The 17,683-nt window shown below is 46.0% G+C and overlaps 3 protein-coding genes and 2 non-coding genes across 7 annotated transcripts in view; 1 reads left to right on the plus strand and 4 right to left on the minus strand.

Annotated features, from left to right (window-relative positions):
• The first annotated feature begins 286 nt into the window (after positions 1-286).
• cnga2b (cyclic nucleotide gated channel subunit alpha 2b) lies at positions 287-5,510 on the plus strand. Its single transcript, XM_030359936.1, has 6 exons — positions 287-395; positions 1,480-1,572; positions 2,184-2,357; positions 2,639-2,746; positions 2,854-2,960; positions 3,165-5,510. Exons 1-6 carry the CDS (start codon positions 295-297, stop codon positions 4,631-4,633), a joined length of 2,052 nt encoding a protein of 683 aa, XP_030215796.1. The 5' UTR covers positions 287-294; the 3' UTR covers positions 4,634-5,510.
• A 512-nt stretch (positions 5,511-6,022) lies between these two features.
• trnan-guu (transfer RNA asparagine (anticodon GUU)) lies at positions 6,023-6,096 on the minus strand. Its single transcript has one exon. It is a non-coding gene; the product is annotated as a tRNA-Asn (tRNA).
• A 407-nt stretch (positions 6,097-6,503) lies between these two features.
• Positions 6,504-6,576, minus strand: trnak-cuu (transfer RNA lysine (anticodon CUU)). Its single transcript has one exon. It is a non-coding gene; the product is annotated as a tRNA-Lys (tRNA).
• Positions 6,577-8,288: 1,712 nt separating this feature from the next.
• On the minus strand, positions 8,289-14,582 carry rraga (Ras-related GTP binding A). Of its 2 annotated transcripts, none has more exons than XM_030361449.1 (10): positions 14,453-14,582; positions 13,919-14,013; positions 13,724-13,823; positions 13,575-13,641; positions 13,036-13,258; positions 12,255-12,350; positions 10,576-10,698; positions 10,272-10,363; positions 9,324-9,439; positions 8,289-8,632 (listed from the first exon to the last, which is right to left on the minus strand). In XM_030361449.1, the coding sequence occupies exons 2-10, from the start codon at positions 13,943-13,945 to the stop codon at positions 8,529-8,531; spliced, it is 948 nt and encodes a 315-aa protein (XP_030217309.1). In that variant the 5' UTR covers positions 13,946-14,013; positions 14,453-14,582; the 3' UTR covers positions 8,289-8,528. The 2 variants fall into 2 exon arrangements, with proteins under 2 accessions (XP_030217309.1, XP_030217310.1); XM_030361450.1 differs by having other exon boundaries at positions 14,394-14,528.
• Positions 14,583-14,781: 199 nt separating this feature from the next.
• Positions 14,782-17,683, minus strand: part of chmp1b (charged multivesicular body protein 1B) — a 6,271-nt gene continuing 3,369 nt past the window's right edge. Inside the window, exons 6-8 of one of the 2 annotated variants that reach the window (XM_030361452.1) lie at positions 17,499-17,542; positions 17,200-17,272; positions 14,782-15,375 (exon numbers count right to left, since the gene is read on the minus strand). In XM_030361452.1, the coding sequence (XP_030217312.1) occupies positions 15,331-15,375; positions 17,200-17,272; positions 17,499-17,542 (162 nt within the window). In that variant the 3' untranslated portion in view covers positions 14,782-15,330. Of the gene's footprint in view, positions 15,379-17,199; positions 17,273-17,498; positions 17,543-17,683 lie in introns of both variants that reach the window. The other variant, XM_030361451.1, reaches the window with a different exon arrangement.

Raw genomic sequence — 17,683 nt, forward strand, 5'->3', positions numbered from 1 at the left:
CCAGAAGAAAGGTTCCGGGTTCGATCCCCAATACCAGCAGCCTAACCTGTAGGCATCCTTACAAAAGATGTCCCCTAACCCCTACCTGTTCATGAAGTCTCTCCAAACCGTCCCATAAGAGACTGATAGGGTGATGGACAGTAGTCAAATGAGGGAAACGCCGGCGTTGGCTCCTGGCACTGCACGTCTCCCGCTCCTAGCAGGCTAGGATGGGTCAAAGCAGGTCGTTCAGCGTGGGGATGTATAAAGAGCTGCTCTGACCTGAAGCCACCTTCTCTTCCAGGAGGGGTGAGGATGACGGGCCAGGCCGCAGGGGAGGACATCTCCCCCCACCACCTCTCGGTGAAGACCACCCTGGAGGGGGAGCCGGGGAGCGAGGACAGGCCCCTCAGCAGGTCAGGGGTCACGGGCTGCGCTGGGTTCTCTTGGGTGTTCAGAATACTGGATGACGAGCAAGATGGGTTTCTCTGAAGTTGTGGGGGCCGGATGACGTAGGCGGACTCCCAGCAGGAAGGGTCTCGATTTGTTTACTCGATTCGAAGGACAACAGGCTACCTGTATGCATCCTTGAACAAATGGCCCCTAACCCCTACCTGCTCCTTGATGACCCGTCTCTGTACTGTCTAACCCCTACCTGCTCCTTAATGACCTGTCTCTGTACTGTCTAACCCCTACCTGCTCCTTAATGACCTGTCTCTGTACTGTCTAACCCCTACCTGCTCCTTAATGACCTGTCTCTGTACTGTCTAACCCCTACCTGTCCATTAATGACCTGTCTCTGTACTGTCTAACCCCTACCTGCTCCTTAATGACCTGTCTCTGTACTGTCTAACCCCTACCTGCTCCTTAATGACCTGTCTCTGTACTGTCTAACCTCTACCTGCCCCTTGGTGACCTGTCTCTGTACTGTCTAACCCCTACCTGCTCCTTAATGACCTGTCTCTGTACTGTCTAACCCCTACCTGCTCCTTAATGACCTGTCTCTGTACTGTCTAACCCCTACCTGCTCCTTAATGACCTGTCTCTGTACTGTCTAACCCCTACCTGCTCCTTAATGACCTGTCTCTGTACTGTCTAACCCCTACCTGCTCCTTAATGACCTGTCTCTGTACTGTCTAACCCCCTACCTGCTCCGTAATGACCTGTCTCTGCTGTAAGGCCAGGTTATACCTTTGCATTGAATAGCTATCTTAGGCCTCTGTGGGCTACACCAGGGACTCAGCGGCGTAAACTACAGGCACCAAATGGTAGAACTACACGGCAGGGCAGCTTCGTCTTTCCTGCTACATTCATCGGTTCATTTATTACAGGTTACGTTAGAAAGATAAGTAGCTGTTACTGAACTATATCAGGATCCCGGACGCATAACCATGACCACACTTCTTTGGTTTGTAGCGTTGCACACACATTTGATGCAGAAGTTCAACCCTAAGTCTCCTAGATGGGACTCATGTTGACTCCTGGTGTTCCTCCTCCCAGGGTGTCCTCGGTGGGTGATGACACCTCCTCCGAGCTTGAGAGGGTCGCTGACATCGAACCAAGCCCCTCCATGAGACTCGGAGCCCTATCGAGGTAAGGATCAACCACAACCTCAGGCCGGGTTAACGGCAACGCTTCGTTGCACATTTGTACCAATGAGTAGGGCTGGGTATCGTGGCCAATTTCCTAAATCGATTAAATTTAGATTCATAAGGTTCTGAATGGATTAATCACGATTCGATTTGATTCAATCTGATCTTAAATAATGAAAATGGCTCAATTGTGTTACAAAATACAAATGTACTTTATTTTTTCTCTTCATCTTAAACAACAGGTTTTATGTGCAAACTTGTAAATTGGAAAGTTTAAACTTAAACTGTCTCAAGTCTCAAAAGCGCAATTTTTTAATTAGAAAGGAATTGCAAATTAAAGTGTACTTGAATTACAGCATTCCATCACTGCAAATTGCATTAAGGCATTTTTTATCAAAGTGCAAAAATAATAATAATGGTAACAAAACAAAACAAAAAAAAAATCGATTTCATGTCCTATGAATTGATATTGCAAAATTTGAATTAAATCGATCCTAAATCGATTAAATCGATTTTTTTACCCAGCCCTACCAATGAAGGGCAAAGGTGCTCCTGGGAAATGTAGTCTTTGTTCTGTGAAGGACTCTGGTGGGTGTGGTCTGTCCTCCCAAGGTTAGTGACTCTGGTGGTGACGCTGAGGGAGTGGGCTCACAAGAGTCTGAAGGAGGAGGAGGAGCGACCAGATTCCTTCTTGGAGCGTTTCCGGGGCCCAGAGGTCCGGGTGGCGGCCAGCCCCAACCCCCAAACGGACGCCAACGGGAAGACAGAGGCAAAGAAGAAACCGAGGTAGGTCGGTCGGTTCATCTGCCTACCGCCTGACCTTCTGATCTGGTGTACTTCTGTTGGACTGTCCATCTTCCTTCTGTTTGTCTGCCTTCCGCTATGTTTGCTGAAGGAATGCTAAACCATGACCATGTCTGGTTTGCAGTCACTCAGTAATGTATTCATGAACCTCCCGTCAGTTTAACAGCAACGTCCTCATCCTCTGCATTAACTATCCTGCTCATCCCGGTCACACTTCAAGCAAGTTTAAGCGATATAATTAATTGTCTTCCTCCACCCTCCAGGAAGACATGGGCCGACATGGTGGTGTCTCCCTCTGATGACAGCTACTACCGCTGGCTGTTTGTGATCGCTGCTGCCGTGCTCTACAACTGGGTCCTTGTCGTGGCGAGGTAACAAAAGGAAGAGATATTCCTAAGCTGTGAATCTATGCGTGTAATACGCTAGCCGTTGTTGTAACGCTCAAGTAACGTCTGTTGGGTTCATAATCCATTCCCAGGGCCTGTTTCGACAAGCTGCAGCTGGAGATGTACATATGCTGGCTGGTGCTGGACTACATCTCAGACCTGGTGTATCTCATGGACACGTGTGTACGACTTCGCACAGGTAGATCAAGATCAAAGCCTGTTTAGAGGAAGGGCCTCCCCTCTGGGTTTGGGTCTTTAAGGGGTCGGTGAAGCTTTGATACAGTTGGGTACGGTTGGGTCCAACCCAGTTGGACCCAAAGTTACATCACTTCACTATTACGAAATGATGAGAAGTGCCGAACACGATGCCATGTACTTCCTTCCTTCCATCCTTCCTTCCAAGGGTTCCTGGAGCAGGGGCTGCTGGTAAAGGACACGGCCAAGCTGAGAAAGAACTACGGCCGCACATTCCAGTTCAAGCTGGACGTGCTGTCTATCCTGCCCACAGACCTTGGCTACATCGCCACGGGGATACACACGCCGCAGCTCCGCTTCAACCGTCTGCTGCGCTTCCCGCGCATGTTTGAGTTCTTCGACCGAACCGAGACCCGCACCAACTACCCGAACATCTTCCGCATCTGCAACCTGGTGCTCTACATCCTCATCATCATCCACTGGAACGCCTGCATCTACTTCGCCATCTCCAAGTCCCTGGGGTTCGGCTCCGACACCTGGGTGTACCCGGACATGTCCGACCCGGTGTACGGCGCCCTGACACGGTGTTACGTCTACTGCCTGTACTGGTCCACCCTGACCCTCACCACCATCGGGGAGATGCCGGCGCCCGTGCGAGATGAGGAGTACCTGTTTGTGGTCTTCGACTTCCTTGTTGGGGTGCTGATCTTCGCCACGATCGTGGGAAACGTGGGCTCCATGATCGCAAACATGAATGCCACGCGTGCCGAGTTTCAGGCCCGCATCGACGCCATCAAACACTACATGCACTTCCGCAGAGTGAGCAAAGAACTGGAGGGCCGTGTCATCAAGTGGTTTGACTACCTTTGGACCAATAAGAAAGCGGTCGACGAACAGGAAGTGCTTAAGAACTTGCCCAACAAACTGAGGGCGGAGATCGCCATCAACGTGCACCTGCTGACCCTGAAAAAGGTGCGGATCTTTCAAGACTGTGAGGCAGGACTGCTGGTCGAGTTGGTGCTGAAGCTTCGCCCCCAGGTCTACAGCCCCGGAGACTACATCTGCCGCAAGGGGGACATCGGTAAGGAGATGTACATCATCAAGGAGGGGAAGCTAGGCGTGGTGGCAGACGACGGCGTTACACAGTACGCCCTGCTCACCGCCGGCAGCTGCTTCGGCGAGATCAGCATCCTGAACATCAAGGGCAGCAAGATGGGGAACAGACGCACAGCGAACATACGCAGCATCGGCTACTCCGACCTCTTCTGCCTCAACAAGGAAGACCTGATGGAGGCGGTGACGGAGTACCCGGACGCCAAGAAGGTGCTGGAGGAGCGCGGTCGCGAGATCCTCATGAAGGAGGGTCTTCTGGACGAAGACGCGGACGGACCGGGAGGGCTGGGCAAGGAGGAGACGGAGGAGAAGGTGGAGCGGCTGGAGTCGTCTCTGGACATGCTGCAGACGCGCTTCTCCCGGCTGCTCAACGAGTACTCGGTGACGCAGCAGCGGCTGAAGCAGCGCATCACCGTCCTGGAGAGCCAGCTGAACCAAGCGGCCGACGGCGACTCAGACATGCTAGAAGAGGAGGCGGCCCTGGAAACGGACAGCCTGCTGGCGGGCCGCGGCTCAGCGGCCTCGGCACACGGTAATCATATGCAAACCAAGGCAAGTGCCTAGAGGGAAATCATAGCGATGAGGTCACATTAACTCTGAAGCCTGGAATCAGCCTGACGACAGCGCCTAGCGTGTAAGTGTTCTTCCTCATTGCCTTGATAAGATCGTCTTTCACAATGAAATAGATGTCGATGAGTAGATTGCCTTGCAACATTATTAGACATTATGAAGCTGCCATTGTTCTGATGCCGTGTCATGGGGAAGCGAGGGCGTTGAGAGGGGAAGGACAGAGAGGTCAGGTTGAGTGGCTAGGATACAGGGCTCAGGTTGAGGAGGTAGGATACAGGGCTCAGGTTGAGGAGCTAGGATACATGGGGTCAGGTTGAGTGGCTGGGATACAGGGCTCAGGCTGAGAGGCTAGGATACATGGGCTCAGGTTGACAGGCTAGGATAGTACCAGGACTAGACCCTGGGTACCAGGACCACATCTGGTCGTCCAGGACAACCCGCTGTTCCACTTCCCTACTCCCCCAGGGAGAGGGCTCCTCCGAGGGATCACAGGGATGAGCGCTGCCTGCAGAAACGCCACACTTATTACCCAGCTTCTCTAACTAAGGAAATCCTTTAAATGATAAAGTACTTCTCTGAACAAGACAGCTAAACACTTTTGATATATAAACACATATTTTGCGATGAATTGTAGCTTTTGTAATGTAATTATACATTTTCTGCTGCATAAAACTATTTCAAGAAATAAAATGCACTTTACATTATGCAATTAACCCCTTATTATTATGGCCATGAGAATGTACTGCCGACATTGATGGGCTGATTTGGGACTCTACAAGATGGTTAAATCGTATAACTTTGTGTAAGAAATATAGTCAAGAGTTGTTACCGTTCTTCAGTTTATATCTACCAATCAGGCAAACAAACGTGGTATCCAAAACCCGCCACTAGGTGGCAGCAGCGACCGCTGCAATACAAACATGGAGCGTGTGTTCTCTGTTTTGAAACAAACCACATTGAAGACCTTAAACATGGCTCCTTAAATAGGTCTTATCTAGGTCTAAACGGTTAACCAGAAGGATGGTCTTGAGAATAAGCTTTCTCTCTGTGGCCCCCTTAAATGTTGTGTTGGTAAAAAAAAGATAGCAAAATATGGCTTTCAAGAAAAAAACTATTTCCATGTTATAATCGTAAGACAAGGTGAGATGGATCATATCTAATCTCCTAAATACTTCCAATTCCTAGAATACACTTTAACCAGATAGCTCTTCTTTCAGACAGTCCGTACTCATGTCAGCGGGAGTACATGGTTAGAAGGGAAATGACAGAGCAGTTCTATCTTGATGAACTGCTTCTACTCTTGTAAACAAAGTAGATTTTTTCGCTTAAAAAAGGTTACAGGTTTGGGCTAATGCTTAGCCTGGTGGTCAGCTAAAAACGGCTCGTCCCTGGGTGGGCTTGAACCACCAACCTTTCGATTAACAGTCGAACGCGCTAACCAATTGCGCCACAGAGACAGATGAACATGTGCACGTGTGTCTTCTAAAAATAGGAAGATGTCAGCTATGGCAAAGTTCGCAACAAATGAATCTCACTCAACCATTGAAACAGCCAATGGCAATGGGATTGTATTATACCCTGGTATGCTAGAATACCAGGAGAATAGCCATGCTTTCAAGGTCATGGTATATTGCTTATTGGCCCTTTCAAATTATCAAGACTTTTATGGTTTGCCGCCACAAACCGTAGTTGCAGCTTATTTTCAAACTTTCTAGCTGACTTCATAGCAATGCAAAATGTTGTGGCTCAAACACGCAACCTGCTGACCGGCTGACATTTAGTGTGGCTCTATGATCGAACAGAACCAAGAACTAGTCATTTTCCTTTTTTGTTCCATCAGATGGGCTAGGTTAAAAGTATATAGCGCCCAACGTGGGGCTCGAACCCACGACCCTGAGATTAAGAGTCTCATGCTCTACCGACTGAGCTAGCCGGGCTTACAATCGCCAATACCAGACAACATTAAAAAAAAAAAAAAAAAAAAAAACTGCGTTAAATCTCCTCGACATTGATGTCTTCAAATGTTGATAGAAAGTAGCCGTACTTCATTCCCCACTGATAAATCACATATGATTTAAATTCTTGGGCCCCCTCCCTCTCAGTCCCCCCTGAATAATCTCCTTTCAACCCTTAAACTCATCTCTGAGCGTATGTAATCTCCTGGGTTCTGGAAAGGGGACATGGGGGGAGCCACCCTTAACTCGGTCTAAACCAGAGCTGTGGTCTGAACTAGGTCTTTACCAGAGCTGTGGTCTTAACTAGATCCTAACAAGCCCTGTGGTCTGAACTAGCCTTGGGAAGCAGGCCACAGTACTAGGTCTTAAAGGCACCCAGTGCAACTTTCGAGGCTTAAAGGCACCCAGTGCAACTTTCGAGGCTTAAAAATAAACATTCAATTTCTAGTCTTTTTTACACGTAGTAAGTTTCAATAACTCCATACCATTACATACCGACATTCAAGCAGCAAAGATGAGACGTCGTTGTGTGGTGAGAACTGATAGAAAATCGATAACAACAATGCCGCCATTTTCTTTAATTTTTGTAACCTACAATAAATAAAGCAGGCTTCCAGTCAATGGAAAAATGGCTTCTCCCCACCGGCGATTGTTGTTGTTTACGATTTTCGATCAGTTCTTACCACACAACGACGTCTCATCTTTGCTCCTTGAATGTCGATATGTAATGGTATGGAGTTATTGAAACTTACTACGTGTAAAAAAGACTAGAAATGGAATGTTTATTTTTCATTGAATGTTTACATAAAGTTGCACTGGGTGCCTTTAACCTCTTATATGAGAACTTACGTTTGTTGTCCTTATCTCAGTATTAACTGCAGATTAAAATAACTACACAGAATTAGAATCAAGAAAAATGGACCAACGACTATCTGCTTTACCGCATGAATCACCATTAAAACGTAACATTGAAACATTAACCGTTAGCCCGAAGTTGTCCTTGGTGCTGTCGACCCCCTGTGGTGAATCTGAGTAACGTTATTCTTACATATTGTGTACCAAACCTACCGTTAAACACGGTCCTCTGCAGCCCTCCAAGACGTCCTGTGACCGGCTGGTGAAACCCCTCCTGGTCCTCACTTAGACCCACCGTCCTTGAAGACCCTGGACCAGCTGGTGAACGACCTCATAGTCCTCACCCAGACCCCACAGTCCTGGGAGACCTTGGACCTAATAATGAGACCCTGGACCTAATGAGACCCTGGAATGAGTCGCCTAATTAAGTGGTGCGGACGAAACAAGAGAGACCTGACTGGATTTGAAAAAACAGCTGGTATTTAAAAAAAAAAAAAAACGCTCGAGATGCGGTGCAATTTTTAATTTGAGGGATATTTTCAAAATGTGTCAACCGAAAATTATCACACTGGGTGGAATAATATTTAGTACTTATAAAAAAAAAGAAACGAGGCTTGTGCGTGTTCTTTTAAGGTTCCTTTTTTTCAAGGTGAAAATGAATACAAATAAAAGTCGTTTATAAAATATCACATTTCACGTTATCAATGTCGTGTCCCGCCCAGGGCTGTACCGACCCCAACCCCCACCTCCCCACACACCTGGATTCAACAACCCCCCCCCCCCCCCCCTGACCCCAACACTTGACAGCTTAGGTCATCCCAACAACAGCAAACAGGGGCTTTCTTTGTCCATCTTTAATGTAACAAATTTCTCAGGAGCACAAGGTCAAAGGTCATAGCCAGTCCATCCGCGGGGGGGGCGGTAGAAAGAGGATTTCCAGATAAAATCGATCATAAAAACAACGACTGATTGAGTGTGACGAGACACAGGAGGGGGGGGGGGGGGGGGGCTTCACACAGCCTGCAGCAGTCTCTCGACGCCGATTGGTCCATCAGAACCGCAGGCGCGAATCCGATTGGCTAACGCATGCGCATGTGCAGACTGTGTTTGGGTCCGTCGACTCGCTCCAGCTTCTCGAAGTGCTTGCGGGCGTTCCGGATGTTGATCAGAGTGGCTGCGGACGCTGCAACGCAGAACACACGCGTCAGTACTCGCACACGGGCAGGTGAGACAGGGACACCTTTCAGGTAAAGCCGTAGGGTCCCTGATGTGCATACGGACGACTTTTAACTATAAGACATCTGACTTGTAAGATGTTAGTAAGATGGTGCATTCTTTATCTAAAATCGTGTTTAAAAAAGGTTTGGAAAGTTCTGAGGGCCCGAGCTAGTGACCTTACCCATAAGCAAAGTTACTAATTAAGTTACTTAGGCCTTTGTATTCCTTTCGGAACATAGGCCATTGATGAATTGTTTCCACCCCCGAAAGTTACTAATTAAGGATGTCAGCAATTAACTAATAACCAAGGATGTAACTTACTTACAAACTATGGATGCAAGTAAGTAACTAAATAACTAAGGATGTGAGCAAGTTACTAACCAACTAACTAAGGATGTAAGTAAGTAACTAACATGCTATGGATGTAAGTAGTTAACCAACTAAGGGTGTAAGTACATATCTAACTAAGGATGCAAGTAGCTAACTAACAATGGATGTAAGTAACCAACTAACCGACTATGGATCTGAGTAAGAAAGTAACTGACTGGTGTGAGATGTTGCACATCCATTCCACAACTGACATGGGTGGTGTTCTTACGTATAAAGGAGTCAGATGATGACATGACGTGGGTGTTGGATGTGGGTGGTGTTCTTACGTATGGAGGGGTCCGACATGATGACCATGACGTAGGTGTTGGAGGTGAAGACGTCGATGAAGGCGGCGAAGTTGGAGTTCCTCACTTCCATACTCTGGAAGGAGGCCGCTAGTTTACTGTGAGATGAAAACACATTAATCATTAGACACGAACGTGATGCTTCACCGGACACTCGAGGGCTGATTATGGTTCCACGTTCACGCAACGCAATGATGACCACGCCGACGCTTCGACGCAGTCGTGAACCTTGACGGTTCTGCGAGGGGTTTGAGTAAGCGGACCAATCACAGCCCTTGCTGCTGCGTCGACTCGACGGAAGGTTAACATTTTTTGGAGGCGCACGTCCGGCCCTTGCGTTGGACGCAAGGAGGGTCCGCAGGGACATAAGGGGTCCATTACCCTCTTGTGTTGCGTGAATGTGTGACCATAATCAGCCCTTCAGAGGCTCTATGCAGACAGAGGCTGGAGGGTTCCACGTGATGTCACACATTCCCAGCCGCCATCTTGGTGCCGTTTCACACGTTCTTGTAGAATGTTTGGTCCACGAGTACCAAGATGGAGGCTGGAACCTCTTAAAGGGAACTTCTGATCACATGATTAAACCCTCCTGTAGATTCCAAGAGCTATCAAATATCAATAAAAGGTATATAGACTCATAATAACATTTAGAAAGCACTCAAACTAAGAGACAGAAAGAGGCAGAGAGGGCAGCAGGGGTGGACGTTAAGCAGAGTGCAGGACCTGATGGGACAGACCATAAGGTGAGTCCTTAAGGGACAGACGTTAAGGAGAGGCAATAAGGGACAGATGTTAAGGAGAGGCATTAAGGGACAAACCTTAACCTGAGGCCTTAACGGACAGACCTTAAGTTGAGGCTTTATGGAACAGATCTTAAGGTGAGACCTTAAGGGACAGACCTTGAGGTAAGGCAAGGCAGGAGTGCGTTACCTGCAGCTGAGTTTGAACTGTTTGATAATGTTGCTAATCTTCTCGAAGCGATGGGCATCGCGCTGCTCTTTGCACTGATAGTGAGAGATCACCTGCAACACACACGCACACGCACACACACGTAAAGTTTACATATGTTTACGTTTGCATGAATTTACATGCAATGCTTTACTTGTTCCTCGGAATTACAACCACTTTCTATCTCCACAAGCTTGGATGGAAATGAGCCGTCAACAGCAGCCTTCACTGCATGCATCTACTGGATGAACTCAGAAGCTGTGGTGCGGAGGTGTTGGCAGCATACCAGAAACGTAGCTCTCTCAAACAGCAGCACCTCGTCTGCCTCTATGATCTGAGCGAAGTTCCTCAGGTTAGTCTCAAGCTGCTGGACGTTAGGGATGAGCTGGTAGACGATACTGGACCAGGCCTGGGGGAGAGAGAGGTGTAAGGACTAGGGCTGCAACAATGAATCGATAAAATCGATAAAAATCGATTGCTGTAAGAGTTGGCAACAAATTTGGTAATTGACTCATTGAGTCGCGCGATTAATACGTCACTTGTAGGCGCGGAACTGTTTACAGCCAGCCGCCGACAGGTTGGTTCATGGTTCATGCACAGTTCAAATCGGCAGGATATAGAGCTAGTTGGCTTAAAAAAAGTAGCAAACATTGTCAAATGTGATGTGTTCAGGTCGGCTCGGTAATATGATTGATGTGTTCAAATGCAACACAAAAAAAAATGAAATTTGAGATTTTGGCAAAAACATGTTTTCCCAGCAATCTAAAATAGATAGTAAGGCCGCGTTCACATCTAGCGTTTTTTGTAATAGGGATAAGTTGAGCCGACCGTTTTTTCAACAAAAAGAAAAGCTGGCAGCGTTTTTGGCCCTAAAAGCGCCGAGAGCGTTTTTTCTATCGCCTAGCAACGAATCCATTCTAGACCCGACGTTACTCGCCTACTACGTATCCAGGCTAAAGCCCATTAGACATGTTGTAGATCTCGACATGTTCTGTAATTAAAACTATTAATCGCTCCACCGGCACTTTCCCGAGTGATTTGTCTGCCATTGTTTCTTGTTTTGACAGTTGAGAGTTTCCTGTGTGACGAAGTGTCAATGTTCCGCTTGTGATTGGGCAGTTGCCCAAAAGACGCCTGACGTCGGCCGCTTTCTTCCTGAAAGTTGAACTTTTTTCAACGCTCCGTATGGCAGAAAAAAACGCTGGGAGAGTCGTTTAAAAAAGCGGCCGTGACTTTTTCCAGAAACGCTCTGCTCCATAGGAATATAATGTAAAACAAGCGCTGTCAGATTTAAAAAAACGCTAGATGTGAACGCGGCCTAAGGATCTTATCGGTTAACCGGTTAACCATGGTCATCCCTTATATACTGTATATATATATATATATATATATAAATGTATATCATACATCTGTATATCATTTTTTTGTGTTATCCCGTTATGTTTTTTATTATATTTTTTTCAGGATTCTTTTAATAATTCCGGGACATTGGAGCAATAACCTGGTATTTTTACACTTCAGTCTGCACTGTGAATTTGAAGTAATGTTTTTGAATAAAGATGCGGCAATTACAAATGTTTATTTTCTTTTCCTTTCGATTCATCGAAAAAATAATCGACTGACCGATTATTAAAAAAATCGTTAGTTCCAGCCCTAGTTAGGACATATCCGCCTTCATCATCATCTTCATCATCATCAGGCTACAGGCAGAGGGGGGAGAAGTCCACCACCCGGCCGAGACACTATCGTCGTTCAATCTCTGAAAGGCCTTGCCAGAAAGTGTTTCCTACACTTTTCTACACCTTTTCCGTGTCTCTGATCTACTGTTCTTTCTACTCTACTGGTTTGTGTGTTACTGCTATGAGGCGTCTGAGGCCGGTGAAGAAGTGTGTTACTAAAAGTGTCAATAACAGTTAATAAAGAGGAAGAGGAAGACGGGATTCTTCTGGGTGTGATGAAGAGGACCTTGTAGAGCGTCTCGTCCCAGATGGACGTCCTGAAGCAGGTGCAGGACAGCGGTCTGGACAGCCTCCTCAGGTCCTCCTGGCGCTCGTTAAAGATCTGGAGCAGAACCGGAACAGAACCCGGGTCAGAGGGAGCAGAACCAGAACAGAACCCGGGTCAGAGGAGCAGAACCACAACAGAACCACACACTTAACTACAGTGTTACACACACACACACACACACACACACACCGAAACTACACTGTGACATACACACACACACACACTCACACACAAACTACACTGTGACACACACACACACGCAAGCACACACACACACACACTTTAGCTACACTGACACACACACACACACACACACACACACACACACACACACACACACACACACACACACACACACACACACTACAGTTTGACACACACACACACACACCTAAACTACATCGTGACACACAGACAGACATACCCCTAAACTACACTGCGACACACACACCTAAACTACCCTGCGACACACACACCTAAACTACACTGCGAAACACACACCTAAACTACACTGCGACACACACACCTAAACTACACTGCGACACACACCTAAACTACACTGCGACACACACACCTAAACTACACTGCGACACACACACCTAAACTACACTGCGACACACACACCTAAACTACACTGCGACACACACACCTAAACTACACTGCGACACACACACCTAAACTACACTGAGACACAAACACACACCCACACACACACAGAAGGGGGGGGGGGTGTTCTCACCAGGTCTCTCTGGTCCTCCTGAACCAGGTCCATCTTGTGGACCAGGCAGAAGACCTTGGCGTCAGGGGAGTTCTGCAGGATGGCCTCCAGGCACGACTGGTAGTAGTGCATGTCCTTCTCCAGCTCCCGGCTCTCCACGTCGAACACGTAGATCAGCACCTCCACGTTACGGAAGATGTTGTCCCTCTGGCTGGTGAAGTAGTTCTCCATGAAGGTGTCCTGGCTGGAGGTAGACATGTTATACATGTTATATATGTGGTATCTATGTCTTGACTATTGAACTACTTCTCTATGAAGTTGTCTTGTCTGGTGGTAGACATGTATGTACATGTTATACATGTAGTATATATATATCAGGGCTGTCCAGCTCATAAATCATCCAATTCATTGATAGAACATGACACTATACAGGATAACAATAGTCTAGTGGTTAGGGTCTTGGACTCCCTCAACCCAGGTGTCATGACATCCCTATTATATACATATTTGTTACAGATATATCATTATCAGTTTTCAATAAATGATGAACTCGAACTTACCCTCCACAGTCCCATAGATTCAGAACCAGGTTCCCGAGGAATCTCACATGCGAGTGTTCCACATCAACTACGAGTTAGAAAGAAACATTAATAATCGGTTCAATCCCTGAACCCTATAAACACTGAGGTCGTGACGTCGTCACACTCACTCGTCGCCCCCAGACGCCGGGTGTCCCGAGCGATGTAGTTGGCGAAGATGATGGACCTCATGCTGGTCTTCCCGGACCCGCTCTTCCCCATCAGCAGGACCTGGATCGATCAGAGAGCACAGACGGTTCAGATCGATGTTTCCGTCCTCCAGCACTGGATCAGTGACCCTAACCCCTATGAAGTTCAGAACGCACCTTCTTCTTCATGGCTGTGCTCGACATCCCGTAATACTGTTGAATCCTCCCGTTAAACTTGATGTTGTTGAAGCAGATGTGTTACAGCACACGTCCTACAGCGATAGGGGGGAGGACATAAGATAAGACATTTAAGATCTATATTATATATTTAGACCCATCACCAGGTGTGCACCGACATAGATGACCTTCCCCTTGGGGTCTGTGCTCGGCTGGGTCGGACACCGGAGACTAAATATAAAAGGTTAAACGTTCTACTCGGTTTACTACGAGTGGATGAGTGAAAATATCCAACACGATCATCACTAAACACCTGACCCACATCATCAACACCCCCCTCCGGTAGCAAGCGTTCCCTCTCGATGCTACCGTGAAGCTAATGCTAGCTGCAGTTACATAAACACAACCAGTGACAGGTCCGTTAGCTGTTTTTTGAACGTCCGAAGAACAATTTGCAAGGCAGATGAAATCCTACCCGTTATACTTGATATAAATCTGAGATAAATCATGCGTAGGAATCCTGATAAACATTACTTGGTCCAGGCAGCCAGAAGTCCAGATCAGCTGCTTCCTGTTTACGCGCTACAGTCACATGATTTTGTTATTTATGGCTATCACATGACCTGTTCCTCGTGATGACCACTAGGGGGCGACAGAAGCTACACCGAGACCAACACTGATAACCTCATAAGGTTCATCGCTGCTGACATCGAATCTGTAGAACTACGAGAACACCGCAGAGGAAAAGCTTGGTGACAAAAGTAGATAATCCACTTTCATCCTACGAACGAATTTGACCATTTGATAGCAACTGGTATTGTCAAAATACAAAGTTTAAAACACCCAAAGACCACGAGAAAATGTCACCGGCTTTATAATGAATTTATTGAAAACCAAGGCAAAAAGGATAAAAGTGTTATAAAATGCACCCTCGTCTCATGATCCCTGACACAAGGAGCACAGCAAACATCATATAGGCGGTCGTCCTGACAACAGGGTCTGACGACATACATTTGATAAACATCGGACCGAACTTGAGAATATGGGATCAGTTTTCGGTCTTTGATAAAGCTCTTCCTCACTACATGAGGGAACAGATTTCAAACTCAGGTTATTTAAAGTTTAACCATAACTACGTTAACAAGAACAACTGTCTCGTCTGAAACCCACAGCGTGCCGGAAAGACTCTTAACTGGTAAATAATACAAACAAATACAAATAAACCCCAATGTTGAAAAGAGAATCCCCATGATTCATAAATACACCGTTACCAGAGATACAATGCAGGGAACCATAAAGCAGAAGTGACCATACGCTCCTAAATACACAACAGGACGCGTCTAGTACACAGATGCATCCTGGGAGAGAGTCCATGATGGAGTAGAGAAGGGTGGCGAGCTGGAGCGCGCGTCCTACATCTGGTCTCTGAGCTTGGCCAGTCGTGAGGACAACTCGTCCTGCTGACAGGAAGCAGGAAACATGAGGAGCAGAACGGGAACAGAGACCGGTGGAATACGTGTGTTTGGATACGTTATGTATACACAGTATGTTTGTTGATACCTTGATATCCATCTTAATGGTAACATGTGTTTGTTTTTATCGTTATCATTTTGGAGCTAGAGGTTTTGCCTGGAGGAGTTCGGACTTTGTCTTTTGAACCTTTTATACTTATTATTTCAAATGTTAGCTGCTTCCTTCTACTGCGTGTAGGAACAGAGGGAATGGTGGGAATCAAACCTCTACATGGTGTGTAGCATACGGTTATATATATATATATAGGTAGACCTATACATACTCTTATATATACATTAGTGCTGTCAGTTAAACGCGTTATTAACGGCGTTAACGCAAACCAATTTTAACGGCGTTAATTTTTTTATTGCGCGATTAACGCAATTCTTTTATTTTTATTTTTTTTCTTTGGCTCAAAACAAAGAAGCGGTAGCCTGACTGCTATGTTCAAGGCAGTATGCTTGTACGTTCATCGTTTAATTGCAGTATAGGCTTTTTTTTTGTATCGTCCTGTTTTGATCAGTATATGCCAATGTTATCAATAAAAATATATTTGCACAAGGCAAGCCGATGCACTTCTCCATGTTGATAAGAGCATTAAAATGAGAAAAATTAATGGGACAAAGAAATCAAGGGATATTTAGCATAGAATTTTTTTTGCGATTAATCACGATTACTCGCGATTAATCGTGAATTAACTACTATGGCATTAATGCGATTAATCGCGATTAAATATTTTAATCGCTTGACAGCACTAATATATATATATATATATATATATATATATATATATATATATATATGAGTATGTATAGGTCTACCTGCTCTGTGTATAACCATGTATAATAGATGTATTAGTATGCCTCTGTATGATATATATCCGAGTGCGTATCTCTCTACCTGCTCTGTGTATAACCATGTATAATAGATGTATTAGTATGCCTCTGTATGATATATATCCGAGTGTGCATCTCTCTACCTGCTCTGTGTATAACCATGTATAATAGATGTATTAGTATGCCTCTGTATGATATATATCCGAGTGTGCATCTCTCTACCTGCTCTGTGTATAACCATGTATAATAGATGTATTAGTATGCCTCTGTATGATATATATCTGAGTGCGTATCTCTCTACCTGCTCTGTGTATAACCATGTATAATAGATGTATTAGTATGCCTCTGTATGATATATATCCGAGTGTGCATCTCTCTACCTGCTCTGTGTATAACCATGTATAATAGATGTATTAGTATGCCTCTGTATGATATATATCTGAGTGCGTATCTCTCTACCTGCTCTGTGTATAACCATGTATAATAGATGTATTAGTATGCCTCTGTATGATATATATCTGAGTGCGTATCTCTCTACCTGCTCTGTGTATAACCATGTATAATAGATGTATTAGTATGCCTCTGTATGATATATATCCGAGTGCGTATCTCTCTACCTGCTCTGTGTATAACCATGTATAATAGATGTATTAGTATGCCTCTGTATGATATATATCCGAGTGCGTATCTCTCTACCTGCTCTGTGTATAACCATGTATAATAGATGTATTAGTATGCCTCTGTATGATATATATCCGAGTGCGTATCTCTCTACCTGCTCTGTGTATAACCATGTATAATAGATGTATTAGTATGCCTCTGTATGATATATATCCGAGTGCGTATCTCTCTACCTGCTCTGTGTATAACCATGTATAATAGATGTATTAGTATGCCTCTGTATGATATATATCCGAGTGCGTATCTCTCTACCTGCTCGGCGGCGGCCACACTGCTCCCCACCGAGCCGCTCTGTCCCTGGGGCAGCTCCAGGTTCAGGTCCAGCCTGGAGCACACAGCGCGACACCGTACACAAAATGTTACATCAGAAACATACGTGACATCATGCACAGCACTCATGACACGCACATGACATCATTCAGATGATGTCATGTATATATATATATAAAGTCATTTATAGGATCTACATCTCTCATGAGAAAGGATGGCGAATAAATAAACAGGACGCTGGTGGTTCATAATCAGGTTGACTGTGAGCAGTGCGTGCTTACCCGGCTTCGTCGGCCATCTCGTGCAGCAGTCCCTCCACTTGGCTCTGAAACACAAGGCATCAGTCACGCCTCGTCACAGAACCCCCACCGGGAGGGCCGGGGGCGCGCTGGCACGCGCGTGTGCGAGTGACTGCGTGCTGCTGTGGATGTGTGTGTGTGCCTGTGTGCGTGTGTGTGACGTCCGC

This window comes from Gadus morhua, chromosome 7, assembly GCF_902167405.1.
Source record: "Gadus morhua chromosome 7, gadMor3.0, whole genome shotgun sequence".
NCBI classification, from domain to species: domain Eukaryota; kingdom Metazoa; phylum Chordata; class Actinopteri; order Gadiformes; family Gadidae; genus Gadus; species Gadus morhua.